This window comes from Heptranchias perlo, chromosome 7, assembly GCF_035084215.1.
Source record: "Heptranchias perlo isolate sHepPer1 chromosome 7, sHepPer1.hap1, whole genome shotgun sequence".
Classification (NCBI taxonomy): Eukaryota; Metazoa; Chordata; class Chondrichthyes; order Hexanchiformes; family Hexanchidae; genus Heptranchias; species Heptranchias perlo.
Window position 1 is genome coordinate 52,132,803 of NC_090331.1, and position 17,036 is coordinate 52,149,838.

The 17,036-nt window shown below is 41.5% G+C and overlaps 1 protein-coding gene across 3 annotated transcripts in view; it reads right to left on the reverse strand.

Annotated features, from left to right (window-relative positions):
- LOC137323711 (neurabin-1-like) overlaps nt 1–17,036 on the reverse strand; it is a 105,087-nt gene that overhangs the window by 4,030 nt on the left and 84,021 nt on the right. For all 3 annotated transcript variants that reach the window (XM_067987535.1, XM_067987534.1, XM_067987536.1), the window contains 3 exons: nt 16,106–16,177; nt 15,630–15,828; nt 6,290–6,478 (listed from right to left, as the gene is read on the reverse strand). In XM_067987535.1, the coding sequence (XP_067843636.1) occupies nt 6,290–6,478; nt 15,630–15,828; nt 16,106–16,177 (460 nt within the window). The remainder of the gene's footprint in view (nt 1–6,289; nt 6,479–15,629; nt 15,829–16,105; nt 16,178–17,036) is intronic.

Sequence of the window (17,036 nt, forward strand, 5' to 3'; positions counted from 1 at the left end):
GAAATGCTTTGCGACCTCCAAACTCAATTAATAAAAGGTCTCCTGAGTTCTACCCTTTACAAAATACAACTGGGCTGTGTGCTGGCCAACATTCGCTGGCTTTCTATCCATCTAAGCATCAAGTACAAAATCTGTGTCCCCATCTACAAATTTTACCATGGCCATGCCCCTCCCTACCTCTGCAACCTGTTCCTGTATGAACAATCTGCTCCTAATTCTGCCGTCCTTTGTACCCCCCCTGCTCTACTTTCAGCTTAAACTTCAGCCGTTTCAGCTTCATACTCTGAACAATCTAAGTTCCTCTGCCTGGCAGTCCTTCCCCTTCAAAACCCTTTTCGACACCAACCTATTAGTCTTGCTTTCGATCAATACCCCAATTGTTGTTCTTCCATTTCTCAGTCTCTGGTTATTTTACACCTTTGGGATGTTTTATTATGTTAAAGATGCTATACAAGTGAAAGTTGTTGTTCAGGTTACTGCAAAAGGAAGGAGAGCAAAAGGCCTTTAATGTGGTACCTAGAAGCATAGAAGTTTACAATACAGAAGGGGGGCATGCGGTCCATATCTATGCCAGTTCTTTACTAGGGCACTTCAAAACTAATTCCACTGCCCTGCTTCTTCTTCTGCTTCAAATATTCATCCACTTTTCTCTTAAAAGATGCAACGGTCTCTGCCTCAATCAATCCATGGCAAAGCATTCCAACCCTCTGCATAAAGATGTTTCTTTTGACCTTTCTCCTCATTCTGTGACAGTTTTAAATTGATGGCCCCTCGTCACAGACTTCCCAACCAGAGGAAATAGTCTTTCTCCCTGCACCCTATCAAAACTCTTCATAATTTGAAAAATCTAAGTCTCCTCAGGCTTCTTTGTTACAGGGAAATAGTCCCACTATCTCAATATTCCTAACTATATTTTTCCATTTCCAGCTTCATCCTGGTGAATCTTTACTGAATGCTCTGTGCCTTTAATGTCCTTTCTATAATGGAGTGCCCAAAACTGCTAGTACTCCAGCTGTAGCCTAAGCAATGTTTTACACAAATTACTTTACCAGAACTAGCCGCGCCTCTAGCCAAGCTGTTCCAGTACAGCTACAACACTGGCATCTACCCGACAATGTGGGAAAATTGCCTAGGTATGTCCTGTCCACAAAGAGCAGGACAAATCCAATCCGGCCAATTACCGCCCCATCAGTCTACTCTCAATCATCAAGTGATGGAAGGTCTCATCGACAGTGCTATCTAGCGGCAATAACTCACCAATAACCTGCGCACCAATGCTCAGTTTGGGTTCCGCCAAGACCATATGGCTCCAGACCTCATTACAGCCATGGTCCAAATATGGACAAAAGAGCTGAATTCCAGAGGTGAGGTGAGAGTGACTGCCCTTGACATCAAGGCAGCATTTGACCGATTGTGGCACCAAGGAGCCCTAGTAAAATTGAAATCAATGGGAATTAGGGGGAAAACTCTCCAGTGGCTGGAGTCATGCCTAGCACAAAGGAAGATGGTAGTGGCTGGTGGAGGCCAATCATCCCAGCCCCAGGACATTGCTGCAGGAGTTCCTCAGGGCAGTGTCTTAGGCCCAACCATCTTCAGCTGCTTCATCAATGATCTTCCCTCCATCATAAGGTCAGAAATGAGGAAGTTCACTGATGATTGCACAGTGTTCAGTTCCATTCGCAACCCCTCAGATAATGAAGCAGTCCGTGCCCGCATGCAGCAAGATCTGGACAACATCCAGGCTTGGGCTGATAAGTGACAAGTAACATTTGCGCCAGACAAGTGCCAGGCAATGACCATCTCCAACAATTGTAAACAATTTTACAACACCAAGTTATAGTCCAACGATTTTATTTGAAATCTACAAGCTTTCGGAGGCTTCCTCCTTCCTCAGGTAAATGTCAGGAACTCCTCGAAGCCTATGCATTTATAAATCACAGAACAATACATGGTGATTACAGACTGCCTTTGCAACTGCCCGTTGCCAAGGCAATCACCGTGTTCAGACAGAGAGGTGTTACCTACAGAACCCCCGAATATACATTCAACAAAAAAAACAAACAGGAAAAAAGAGAGAGAGAGGCAGAAACATCCGGAAGGCAGAGAAAGCCAGCAAATGACCCGTTATATTAAAAACAGATAGCTTTTGTTCGCTGGTGGGCTTACGTGTAGCGTGACATGAACCCAAGATCCCGGTTGAGGTCGTCCTCATGGGTGCGGAACTTGGCTATCAATTTCTGCTCGACGATTTTGCGTTGTCGTGTGTCTCGAAGGCCGCCTTGGAGTACGCTTACCCGAAGGTCAGTGGCTGAGGTGCCCGTCTTTGATGGAGATTCGTGTGTCCAAGAAAGAAACAGCCATGGGGACCAAATTTGCACCCCAATACGCCAACATTTTCATGCACAAGTTCGAGCAGGATTTCTTCACTGCAGAGGACCTCCAACCAACACTATACACCAGATACATCTATGACATTTTCTTTTTTTGGACCCACGGCGAAGAATCACTAAAGAGACTACACGATAACATCAACAAGTTCCATCCCACCATCAAGCTCACCATGGACTACTCCTCAGAATCAGTTTCTTTCTTGGACACACGAATCTCCATCAAAGACGGGCACCTCAGCACCTCACTCTACCGCAAGCCCACGGACAACCTCACGATGCTCCACTTTTCCAGCTTCCACCCCAACCACGTCAAAGAGGCCATCCCCTATGGACAGGCCCTGCGAATACACAGGGTCTGCTCAGACGAGGAGGAACGGGATGGACACCTACAGACTCTGAAAGACGCCCTGGTAAGAACGGGATATGACGCTCGACTCATCGATCGACAGTTCCGAAGGGCCACAGCGAAAAATCGCATAGACCTCCTCAGAAGATTAACACGGGACGCAACCAACAGAGTACCCTTCGTCGTCCAGTACTTCCCCGGAGTGGAGAAACTACGCCATGTTCTCCGCAGCCTTCAACTTGTCATCAATGACGACGAACACCTCGCTATGGCCATCCCCACACCTCCACTACTCACCTTTAAACAGCCACCCAACCTCAAACAGACTATCGTTCGCAGAAAATTACCCAGCTTTCAGGAGAACAGCGTCCACGACACCACACAACCCTGCCACGGTAACCTCTGCAAGACATGCCAGATCATCGACACAGATACCATCATCACACGAGAGGACACCACCCACCAGGTGCATGGTTCATACTCCTGTGACTTGGCCAACGTTGTCTACCTCATAAGTTGCAGGAAAGGATGCCCCAGAGCATGGTACATTGGCGAGACCATGCAGACACTGCGACAACGGATGAACGGACACCGCGCAACAATCGCCAGACAGGAGGGATCCCTCCCAGTCGGGGAACACTTCAGCAGTCAGGGACATTCAGCCACCGACCTTCGGGTAAGCGTACTCCAAGGCGGCCTTCGAAACACACGACAACGCAAAATCGTCGAGCAGAAATTGATAGCCAAGTTCCGCACCCATGAGGACGACCTCAACCGGGATCTTGGGTTCATGTCACGCTGCACGTAAGCCCACCAGCGAACAAAAGCTATCGGTTTTTAATATAACGGGTCATTTGCTGGCTTTCTCTGCCTTCCGGATGTTTCTGCCTCTCTCTCTCTCTCTTTTTTTCCCTGTTTGTTTTTTTTGTTGAATGTATATTCGGGGGTTCTGTAGGTAACACCTCTCTGTCTGAACACGGTGATTGCCTTGGCAACGGGCAATTGCAAAGGCAGTCTGTAATCACCATGTATTGTTCTGTGATTTATAAATGCGTAGGCTCCAAAAGCTTGTAGATTTCAAATAAAATCGTTGGACTATAACTTGGTGTTGTAAAATTGTTTACAATTGTCAACCCCAGTCCATCACCGGCATCTCCACATCATCTCCAACAAGAGAGTCTAACCACCTCCCCTTGCCATTCAACGGCATTACCATCACCGAATCCCCCACCATCAACATCCTGGGGGTCACCATTGACCAGAAACTTAAATGTAGCCACAGTATTTATGCGGCTGGTCCAAGAGCAGGTCAGAGGCTGGGTATTCTGCAGCGAGTGACTCACCTCCTGACTCCCTAAAGCCTTTCCACCATCTACAAGGCACAAGTCAGGAGTGTGCTGGAATACTCTCCACTTGCCTGGATGAGTGCAGCTCCAACAATACTCTAGAAGCTCCACACCATCCAAGACAAAGCAGCCCACTTGATTGGCACCCCATCCACCACCCTAAACATTCACTCCCTTCACCACCGGCGCACCATGGCTGCAGTTTGTACCATCCACAGGATGCACTGCAACAACTCACCAAGGCTTCTTTGACAGCACCTCCCAAACCCACGACCTCTACCACCTAGAAGGACAAGGGCAGCAGGCACATGGGACCACCACCACCACCACCTGCACGTTCCCCTCTAAGTCACACACCATCCCAACTTGGAAATATATCGCCGTTCCTTCATCGTCGCTGGGTCAAAATCCTGGAACTCCTTACCTAACAGTACCTTCACCACACAGACTGCAGCGATTCAAGGCGGCTTACTACCACCTTCTCAAGGGCAATTAGGGATGGGCAATAAATGCTAGCCTTGCAAGCGAAGCCCACGTCCCATGAACGATTAAAAAACAACTTCTTTACTTTTGTATCCTATGCCCCCATTTATAAAATTGAAACTACTATTGGCTTTTTTATGGCTTTATTTCCCTCATCGGAATGTGTCTACTCTGTACCCGAACTATCTCCTCTTTGAAGGCCTCTGATAGCTCATTTACTATTTTACCTGCCAATCTTTGATTCCAATCCACTTGGACCAGATCCCTTCAACTCGTTGAAATTAGCCCTCCTCCAGTTGAGTATTTTCACATTTGATTGTTCCTTGTCCTTTTCCATAACTACTCTAAACCTAATGATATTGTAGGAAGCACTGGACCACACCACCAATTAATGGAACCACCATTCCTTGGAGTATGATGTGTGTCCATGCTGTGGTCAGCAAGATGATCACAATGCACTCGCACATTTTATGCAAAGTTATCCTGTTCACCTAGGTGCTCGTGAAGAACTTCTGGTAGCTGTTGTTCACCTTGCGAGGGCTCGAACCCACATTTGTTAGCTGCCTAATGACCAACTAGTGAGTATTCTTCTGGGGGGGGGGGGGGCGCTGCGGGGGGTTGGTAAATAGGGTTCTTTGAGAAATCTGGCAATAGAAGTTTTAATTAAGTCAACCCTCTTATGGTAGAGTTAATCCAATACCTGAACCAAATAGGTACTCAGCACTCCATGGATTGTTGTTGATTAAATGGAGCAGGTCAGTCAGCAGCTGTAAAGAGAAAAGACAGATGATGACACTTCAGATATGCATCTTTCATCAGAACTGATGAAGGGTAACATCTGAAATGTTATATAACCTGTCCTTTCTCATTACAGTGTATTTACACCATTTTTTTGTTTTTAATTTCAGATTACCAGCATTTGCAATTTTTCCTTTTTGTTTTGTTGAATGGGCCAGTCTGGCTCACTTATGTACTTTGAAGAGGTAGACTTATCATGGAGACTGGTATTCTTTCCATTTAGCTCCAGTTAACCTTACAAACCAATAACCTAATGGGTAGAGTGGTCCTACCTGGACAAACAGCAGGAAGTTTACTAATGTTCTGTATTTTGAGATTTTAATTGTACACACTTGGGGGTCTCTAGGCCTTGGCTCTGCCAGCATGTGCACAAGATCTCTGGATTTAGCTAAATGGGATATGTCCTTATGCACTTTGCATTGGGCAGACAGGAATTCTACAGGAATAGATTTCTCAGTAGCTTGGTTCTGAGACTATGATGATGAGTTTCCAAATACTAGATACCTGGCTGACCAAAAATAAAATTAAGGTGCAACTTACACACCTTTTTTTCTGATGGCAGTGAGGTATGCTGGAGCACAATTCCAAGCAGTTACCCAGAGCCTATACAATGAATGCTGGCAGGATATCTGACTATAGAACATCACAGCCAAGCCTAATCCTATTGATGTCCATACATAACCATTTTCTAGTATGAATCAATGAAGAGCTATCAGTAGCAACAACCAGGCTAATTTTCTCTACTCCTTGCCCCGAGGATGGAAGGATTGAGCCTAGGAGTTTACTGGTCCATAGAGCTACACTTCATAATTCCAGTAATGTAATATTTAATGTGCATTCAGTAGATCCACTACTGTAGCACAGTTTATCTTTAATAAATCCAATAAGATTTAGCAGGTATTATGGAAGAACTTGTAATACTGTACCTTAAGTTTACTACTATCTAGCTGCATTAGTTGCTCTCCATCGATGTTTTTAGAAACAAATTCTGTAGCATACTGCTCTAAATTCATTCCCATCAGCCAATGACAGACTTGTTGGGTTGTCCACTCAGAAACAGCTCGACTTTGCCATTGGTTTTGTTTCCCTGTTGTTGCTTGATCATCTTCAAGTATCTGTTTGGACAAGGTAAATAAAATCATGGGTTAAGCATATAGTCTTTTCACCCTGTAAATGGGGCACAATGCAAATCCAAGCTTCTCACTTACCAAGTTTTGGGTCAGCAGAAATTGAGACAAGTCAGTGCTGGGAATGGAATTTTTTTTCATTTTGAGTACTCCGGACCAAACTCACTGCTATTCCCTTCTTTTATATTTTTATATAGATACCGCTACCAATGATAAAAATTGATATAAAACATATAGGGCTACAAATTACAGTACTTCTATTAGTGTATATCTTGAAACATTTAGACTATTACATCCTTTTTACATACCTAGCAATGTTAAAAGACTATACATTATGGTATTACTTCAAAGGCAAAAGAAAATGGTAAAGTATGTGCTGGTGGAAAGTAATGTACCATTTATCCACAATTCTCTCATTCATGCAACATCTTATATAGAAATAGGAGTATACCAACTCATTGTTGACACCGGAGGTGGGACTCTAAAGACCTGCATACTCAGTTCAGGAGCAGCAAGTGCCAAAGCTTTTGTAATCCTGAACTGCCAGATAAAGAGAGAAAAATTTGTGTTTATATGGTGCCTTATCAGGTCTCAAACAATTCAAAGTATGTTACTTTTGAATTAATTACTTTGAAAGGCATCAACTTATGCAGGCAAATGTGGCAGGCATTTTTGCACACAGCAAGATGCCACTAAAAGCAATATGAATGACAAGTTAATCAGTTTTTAGTTGAAGGAAGAACATTAACCGGATGGTAGAAGGACTCCCTATTCTTCTTCCATCAAATAGGGTTATTTACATCCACCTGAACTATCCAAACAAGCAGTTTAGCATTTCATCCAAAGGATGGCACCTCTAACAATTTAATACCCTTTCAGAACTCCACTGGAATATTAACTTAGAAAATATGCTCAAGTCCTAGAGTGGAGCTTGAACCCATAAACTCTGACCCAGAGGCAAGAGTGCTAGCAATTGACCCAAGCCAACAGCTGTAGTTAGCTTTCACAGGACATTAACATGTTGATAATATGAAATAGCCACTCAAGTAGACTGCACTATAACTTTTCCAGGCGGATGCTACCCTATCACCCAATTTTCTAACCCCTCTTTAGTAATTGCTTTTACGAGAACAAAACTTCAAGTGAACTAAGATACCGAAACTAAAATACCAAAATTCATGTAAACATTCATTTTTATCTATACAGAAAGCTCAAGCTCTACACATTAACCAAATTATACTTCCAATGTGAAAAACAAAAAGTGTTTGCTGATTTCCTGAGACAGGTGATGCTGAAATGTAACTTTCAGCAAAACATGAAGTTGAAGAATTGCCCTATATAAATCCCAACCAAGGGAAGATGGGTTCACTAAGGCATGCAGCTTACTAATCACCAAAATAAGGGCTTGTAAGGTAAAAGTTTCAAGAAATTTATGATAATTTTAACATATAGATACCAGCATTTATGATATCAATTTGTTCAAAATACAGATTGGAATTGACTCTGCAAACACCTTTCATAGAACTAGACAGTAAGAGGCATATGCCAACTGCCATTCCTGCCCTAGGCAGATGAATAAAGATGACAACCATATGAACCCTTAACAAGCTAGGAAAAGGTACTTAGCTACAGCAACATTTGCAAAATATTTGAAATTACTTTATCATATCACAAAGAGTTGTAATAATGATCCTGACAGTTGGAAGAATGTTTTCCATTTAACATTATAAGCTTTCAGTATTCTGGATACATAAAGTCAATATTACTGAGCTTGCCTGCTCAATAGACATACCAGTTGGCCCTTCAGCTGAGCATAGAATCATGTTTTCAGCCAGCAAGAAATTATGCACATTACCAAGATGTCCTCTATTTGAATCTTGAGAAGAATCCTTAGAATGAAAACAAATGCAGCAAAAGCATACAGGAATCCCTTTCCAGGAGAAGTGAAAGTCTGTGAAGGGCTAATGTCCTACATCCTGCAGCAAAATCCTGTGAAACATTTGTTCTGGAAAGTTGCAGAATAGCTCTTGGTCCCTGATTTTTTTAGATTGAGGCACATTGACTCAGCATGACAAGTTCTCTTATAAGCCTGAATCTTGTCCCAGCTGAGGATGCCCACTGTTATACTGTGTATCTAGTTAAGGTATTCAGCAGAAATATCTGGTGCTTGATTGGCACTATTATCAGAGTGAGCCAAAGCCAGCAGCTGAGGTTCCTTATTGCTTATTTATTTTACTAACATTTTGTCTTCTGTCCTTGCTGTAATTGAACTGCTATAGACATACCCTTTGAAGAACAAAGTTGACCAACTACTTGAAACTCAAGTGTATTTGTGTCAAGTGTATTTATAGTTGGGACCATATTGCATAGTTCCAGCTTCTTCTAGGTGCTATCCCATTCTGTAAGGAGGGGTTTAGTCAGAAGAAATGGGGCAAGAGACTGCAACCACAAATCAGTGAAGACTGTTTTGTCTTGAGACTTCCATCTTAGGGTGTTGACCAGTTCCTGAAATATGCTACTTTCTCAGAGTAACAAGAATTCATCAGAGTATAAAAATAGTTCATGAAGTGTGTTGTACTGGACAACACAGAAATGGTTGCCACCATCAATCGTAAGAACAACATATAATACTGCACATGGATCCTGCCTGGAAGTACCACTTCATAAGAATGTGAGAAATAGGAGCAGGAGTAGGCCATACGGCCCCTCGCGCCTACTCCGCCATTCAATAAGATCATGACTGATCATCTACCTCAATTCCACTTTCCCACCCTGTCCCCCATATCCCTTGATTCACTTAGTATCCAAATATCCATCGATCTCAGTCTTGGTCGAGTAATGCATGAAATTTGTGGAGGAAATAGGTGCGTCGCCAATCACTGCCCTTCCTGGTAATATTCCATTTTCTTCAAATGAATTTATCCTCCACATTCCAACTACATCATCTTCTTCCCTTCTGGTCTGGACTGTTGTCTCGAAATTAATTAGGAATTTCTGCTGCTTAGGGCTCCATATTGCTACTCCTATTGTACTATATCAGTTTGTCAGAAATTTTATACAATATAAAACTTGTGAAACTGGATATTTATAATTTCAATTGAGACAAAATGCAACACAAACTGTATTAATCCTTGCTCATGCCATTACTCTGTCATTCCACTATGGTTCAATGCAAAATCTGGGCCTTTCAGTTAAATCCTAAACACCATCTTCAGCATCTGGAAACTGAAATTGCTTTCCTTCCCTTCACTCCATTTCAACCATATCAGCTAATAAACTAGTTGAATGCACTCAGGAAGCCGTTAAGGATCAGCGTCTGCAGGATGAAAGTGCCTAAATGTCTAGTTGGTGCAACAGGAAGTGTTGAAAGATTCGAGAAAATTAGGGGTTCCAGAGAATTTGGTGATTAGCAGTGACCACAGAAGCAGTTAGTGGGATGAGGCTTGAGCAGGAAAGAGGTAGTTAGGATAGTTATATTGAAGAGGATGGTGAAGAAAAAGAGTGGAAAGTCAGAAATATTATATTTGTAAGCACTGGGAAGGGGAGTCCAGGAAGGTTTCAGGATGTGTGAACTTTTTTTTAAAAAAAAGACACAAAACCAAGATCAGGACTAAAAAGCCAGTTCCCTGCTCTCACCCTGAACTGGAAAATTTCATCAACTTTGCTTCTAATTTCCAGCTCTCCCTTGACTTCACATGGTCCATCTCAGACTCTTCCCTTCCCTGACTTCTCTATCTTCATTGCTGGGGATAGGCTATCCACCAATATCTACACAAGGCTCACCAGCTCCCACAGCTTTCCTTGATTACACTTCCTCCCACCCCACTTCCTGTAAGGACTCTATTCCATGCTCTCAGATACATCTGTTCCGACGATGCAACCTTCCACACCAGAGCTTCTGATATGTCCAATATTAAGTTCCCATTCATGCCCAGCTTGCATTTAGGTCTCTGTAATGACCACTGCATTGTACCCTATGAGCCGAATCTGTGCTTCTAATTTGCTTGTTTTCTTATGCTACACGCATGTGTAGAGAACTCTGATTTGGTTAACGGTCCCCACTCTGTCCATATGCGCTGATGGTGTTTTTCTCAGTTTTAAAACTTATCACACTTTTTCTTATTTTTCAAAGTTCCTGTTTTATTTATATCAGGTATATTATTAATTCCTATACTATTATCTGAACTTGGATTGTTTTTGCACTCTGAGCTTTGCTCTCATCCCATCTCTCTCTCTATGCATTTTTAGATCACCCATCCCCAGTCCTGTATCACATTGAACCTGGCAGTCCTTGATCACTATTTCACCATTCTGACAGTGATGGTGTGCAGTATCTTCACTGGGAGGGGGAAGACTATAATTTTACAGTGTCACAAGTTTACAGTCAAGTTTCCATTATATATGTGGACGTAGGAATTTAGATTGGACAAAATTGACCAAAAATAGTTCTTATTGGGGCAGACCAGAGGGAACTTGACTTTGGGACTGTTAAATGCTGACACTGGATGACAAAAGCAGAAACATGTTCCATTTCTTTTAATATCCCTCACTTTGATGAGTATAAAAATTCAAGAAAAAAATTAACATTTATATTACAAAAATGATAAAAGCATTGGGTTTAATTTTGCAGCATTACAGTTTTTTTTTTAAAAAGTACTTCATTTAGTTGTATAAATTAGCTATTCTAATACCACTGAGTCAAGCTTAAATTTAGTTTGAAAACAGCTGTTTCTAATATAGCAGAAATTGCACATCCGATACTAGTTATGCAATCACAAAACCATTTTTGAATAGATGGCAAATTATTTTGCCCATTTAAGACAGTGGTATCCAAACATTTTCTCCTTGTGGGCTACACAGTTTGCTCATCATAGGGCCCATGGACTGCATTCAGAAAGCTGTATACCATTAATAACACTACCCAGAGATAGCTCACGTTTCTTCTCTTTTTTTTACATCCTGATACTCTGGCACTTTTCCTTCCCTTTCCCAAGTTCAAGGTGCTTCTCTTCTCCCACTTCATATTGCTGCTCTTATCTTCTTCCTGCCCAACACCCCCCAAGTTCAAGATGGCACTCTTGTGCCCCTTGCCACCGCCATCATTTGGCATTCTTTTCCTTTCAATTTTATGTTGGCACTGTTTTCCAGCCATCCCCTTCCATTTCATGCTGCACTCTTCTCCTCACCGTCCCCCCACCCCCTCTTCAATTTCAAGCTGGTTTTGTTTCCTCCCTGTCCACTTCATGCTAGCACTTATGTCCAATTTCACATTGGCAATCTCCTGCCCCCTTGCAGCTCCAAGCTCATCCCCCTCAGTGCCATTATCAGTTCCTATCTCCAGCTACTCCAAGCAATTGAGCGCTGCTGTACACTATGGGAGGGAATCTGTGATATTGCAATAATTATTGCTCATAGCATGCAATCACTTGGAGCAGCAGGTGGCGGGAAGTAGCAGTGGTGTCAAGAAAGTAGGACCAGGAAGAGCAGCGATGCTCTGTTTATGCAATGGAAAAGTCCAGGTTTCTGGGCAGGATCCAGACCATGGGTCGTAGTTCAGACACCACTAATTATTGGAATTGAATCAAAAATGACTGTCCATTTCAATAGGCTGTCATGTTATTTTTCTTCCTTAAGGGAATCTTGTCAAATGCACTACATATACTGAGATATAAAGATGGGACTTTATTATGTCCCGTTTTGGAGATTGAGAAAGAAACCCCTGAACATCTATTTAATCTGACAGAAGCTCAGGTTATAAAAGCAACAAATTAATTTATTTAACATGAACAGTAAATGAACAACATTTAGTACAAATAGTATATTTACAGTAGTTACAACCTTTATTATTCACCTTGAAATATGAAAACCATAAATGACACTTCTGTGCTATCTTTCAACATAAAACTGATCTCAAACACAATTGCTCACTTCCTAGAACCAGTGATCTAGCTTTATTTCTCTACTGGCTTCAGACTCTGATTCACTATGTTCATACAGCCAAATATAAACTCACAATTGGAAGCCCCTGGCCACTGAGCTGTTTACAAAGAATCTTTGGCCCTGTCCCTCACATGTGGGTTCAACCCACATCTTCACCCCAGACACAGATGTCAACCAAAACCACTAGCCCAGGATGTCAATCACCTAGGAAGTTTGAAATTGAATGAGATGGTTTACTTCATTGATCTGTGCCATGTACTTTGAATTATATGCCAGATGGATTCCTAGCCAGATATAATACGATAAAACCATGCATACCAAGGTCGTCCCAAACTATGCAAGTCTCTGGCTTTCCCTGGTGTGTGAACATGAGCAGACTGTAATGCAAATTCTATTCAGCTTTCAGCAAACCACCAGCAATAACTGACCTTAATCTTCAGCGTGTAATGTGGCCTGCAACAGATAAGCTAACAAAGACAAAAGTGCTTCATTTTTATCACTGCTTCCCTCCGCAAAAGTCAGCATCCTCCTAGCACACTGTTATCCAACAGGAGGCCAGCACCTGTCTACCAGATTTGCTACTTCTAAGCCATTGAGCATCCTCAAGATTGATCCAGATCCACATAATAGACTAATTCACAAAATATGTAACCAGGGGATACATGGGGGAAGAAAATAGGTTTGATTAATGCGTGGCTGAAAGTTAGACAACAAAGGTTGGTGTTACGTGGAAGAAGAGGTGGGGTCACTGGAGGGCTACAGGTCAGTGTTGAGTCACTGTTGTTAATAACTTTTATAAATAATTTATAGGACATGATATTATTCAAAGTGTCAAAAGTTTACAGATGATGCCTAACTGGGTGCAGCGGCTAATGATGTTAACTAACGTGCGACAATCTGTTTTCTGTAAGCTAGATACAATTTGGTTCAGTGTTCGCAGGCCGTGGAAAAAAATAAAATGTTTGGATGTATAGCTTGAGGTGTGGCACAAGAGTAGGAGGTGATTTTGAAGTTGTATTTGATCTTGGTGCGCTACATCTGAACAGTTCTGCTCAGTTTTGGGTCTCCATGTTACAGGAAAGATGCAGAATTATTGGAAGGAGTCCAGAGGAGGAGGATTACAAAGCTGAAGAATTATAGCTTACCCTGGGACATTACTCTCTCGATAAAAGGAGAATGAAGGAACACTTGATAGAGTTCATTAAAATTTTTCACAGGTGTAGAGAATTTGGTCCCAGGAAACTACTTCTAATAGGCTCAGGAGTTGAGGGCCAGGGAAAATAGCTTTAAGCTAGGAGCGTCAAAGAAAATAGGAAATTTAGGCAACTTTTTTTTTAAAAGCAAGGTAGTGAAACAATTGTGAATCAGATTATGTGTGTGTTGGGGGGGGGGGGGGGTGGTAGCACAATAAAAAGCCATGGCAGAATTTGAAAAAGGACTACATGTCCTATTAGGAAAGGGGCTATAGGGCTACTATTAGTTCCTGAATCATAGTAAGGAAACTGGTAGGTGATTTGGAAGGATTGGCTCGATAAAGCAATAGTCTACTCCTGTCCTAAACATTACGACGTTATGTTGTAGAGATGCATGCTCATCACTGGAAATTTAATGCCCTACCAATTTACCGTCTTTCAGCTGTACAAGGAGAGCTTTCTTAATTACAGATATGAGACCAAGTAGAAAACAGGACTGCAACACACATTTGCAGAAGGTCAGTCTTAATTTTTTAAATCACTGAAAATAACACTACAAATTAAAAAAAAACAAGGGATTACAAAAACAAATCAGATTATTTTCTTGCCATCCCTGTTACTCATTATTCTCTGTTCAAGAAAAAAAATTCTACTGGTGCTTAATGTTGAGATCTTGTATTTGGGTAGCTCAAAAGCGATCGGCCTTAGTACTGAGGTTTCTCCACCATGAAGTGTGAGACAACAGACATAATTTGCACTGAAATGTTGACAACCCGCATAGAATTACTTAAAACATACAGCACAGAAACAGGCCATTCAGCCCAACTGGTTCATGCCGGTGTTTATACTCCAGATGAGCCTCCTCCCACCCGTCTTTATCTAACCCTATCAGCATACCCTTCTATTCCTTTCTCCCTCGTGTGCTTATCTATTTTTCCCTTAAATCCATCTATGCTATTTGCCTCAATTACTCCTTGTGGTAGTGCGTTCCACATTCTAGCCGCTCTTTGGGTAAAGAAATTTCCTATTGAATTTATTAGTGACTATTTCATATTTATGACCTCTAGTTTTGGACTCTCCCACAAATGGAAACATTTTCTCTACGTCTACCCTATCAAACCTTTCATTATCTTAAAGACCTCTATCAGGTCACCCCTCAGCATTCATTTTTCTGGAGAAATGAGCCCCAGCCAGTTCAGCCTTCACTGATAAGTACATCCTCACAGTGCTGGTATCATCCTTGTGAATCTTTTTTTGCACCTTTTCCATTGCCTCTATATCCTTTCCATAATATGGAGACCAGAACTGTGAACAGTACTCCAAGTGTGGTCTAACCAAGGTTCTATACAAGTTTAACATAACTTCTCTGCTTTTCAATTTTATCTCCAGAAATAAACCCCAGTACTTGGTTTGCCTTTTTTATGGCCTTATTAACCTGCGGCACTACTTTGTGATTTGTGTATCTGTACCCCCAGATCCCTCTGCTTCTCTACCCCATTTAGATTCTTATTATCCAAGCAGTATGTGGCTTCCTTATTCTTCCTACCAAAATGGACCACCTCACACTTAACTATATTGAAATTCATTTGCCAATTACACGCCCATTCTCCAAGTTTATTAATATCTTCTTGCATTTTCAAGCATTCTTTCTTTGTATTAACCTGATTTGGTGTCATCTGCAAATGTTGAAGTTGTGTTTCCAAATCGTTAATGTAAATTGAGAACAACAGTGGTACCAGCATCAATCTAATTAAACTGCTATGGGAGTAAAGCTGGCACCATTTCACATTTATATGCATAAACTATTTCTGCAAAGTAAGTGAAGTTATATGACAACTATGGTGTCTTTAAGTCCCCTATATATTCCTTCCAGTGCTACAATGCAGTATTAAAACCAGTAGTAAAGACATCAGGACCAATATTCTGTTAATTATTCAAATACAGATCTGATCATTTCTGCACCTTCACTGTAAAAAAGGGACAAGTAGCAATTATTTCCAACTTACTTTATTTCTAGGCTTCTCTTTGTCCTGTTCACAAGAGATGTCATGTGCACTTGAAGGTGAGTGAAGGCTGCTGTTGGAAGAGGCAGATTCCTTACGACTATCCCCAAACCAAGAAAAAGGCATGCAAGTTGGTATGGACGTGACTGAATCTGCAGCAGAAAGGTTACCACCTGAGCTCTCAAGCATTTCTTTTGATCCCCTGTCATACATAAAACAAAAAAAGATAATGTATAGAAACTATCCTTTACATGTTAGTAATATTTACTGAACAGGACGAGGGAACTATGTGCAACCACCCACCCCCCCGACCCTACCAAAACTATTAACAGCTTTGTAAATGCAAAATGCACACAAACTCTACTGTTAATGATTTAGTCAACCATCAGGTTACACAATTTTCACAAAAATTTGAACATTAACTGCATCATAAATTTAGATTTTAAAACAATAACTGTTGTGTAATTATAGCAGAATACCTGCTATCGAGTGAAGTTCTACGATCTTCTTTATCTAATTTCTTGCCTCTTCCGCCAGATTTTCTTAATCCACTTTTTGTAAAAAAGGTGGGGGAGGGGGGGGGGGTGGAGGAAAGGAAGAAACAATGGTTAAACTAATAAAAATCATTGTACATATTCAAAAGGATTGCAGATCAACGGATATTGACTATTAATAATTTTTTTTAAATGTTCTGCATTTTTTAAGTTTAAAAAAAAATTGTCTCCCTTCCTTTAGTTTCCTGTGCCTGAAATCAGGTTCTACCTAAAGATGCTCTTACATTGGTATTTGCTTGGTTTGGATCACAGGAGAAAAAGTGGGTCTATGATTCTGCTGCTGAGATAACCGTGTCGGATTTAGAAGTGCAAGTCACAGAGAGCCAGAATACAGACAGCGGTCCCCACAATCCTAACTAACCAAGTGTCAACACCCTTCTCACCCACTGAGAGTGAGGGCCACTGTGTGTGAGTAGGTACTTGCCCTTGAGCCTCCAGCAACACTACTCTGTGAAAGTGGCCCACCTTCTGATTTTTTTTCTAAAACCCAATACCTCTGACAGCTCAGCAGGTTTTGATCAGTTTTTTTAAAAATCAAGAAACTTAGGTTGAGGACCGAGGCCTAATACCAAGCTATTTGTTTATATATTTTATTTGAATTGAATTTGCTAACTTCAGTGTATTCATTTAGTATTGGAAGCCAGACTTTGAAAAATCAGACAAGAGATCAAACAACACTCTTATAGTGAGAGCCAACGGTGAATACTGGCAGACTATTCAATTATTTAACTGCAGGATTGAACACAGCCAATTCTGAATCTGTTTTCATCCGAGGCCACACACATGCACTAACAACAAAGGTTCTGGAAAGGGATCAGAAATAGGGTCTGTGGCTGATTTTCACCTCCCTGAACTG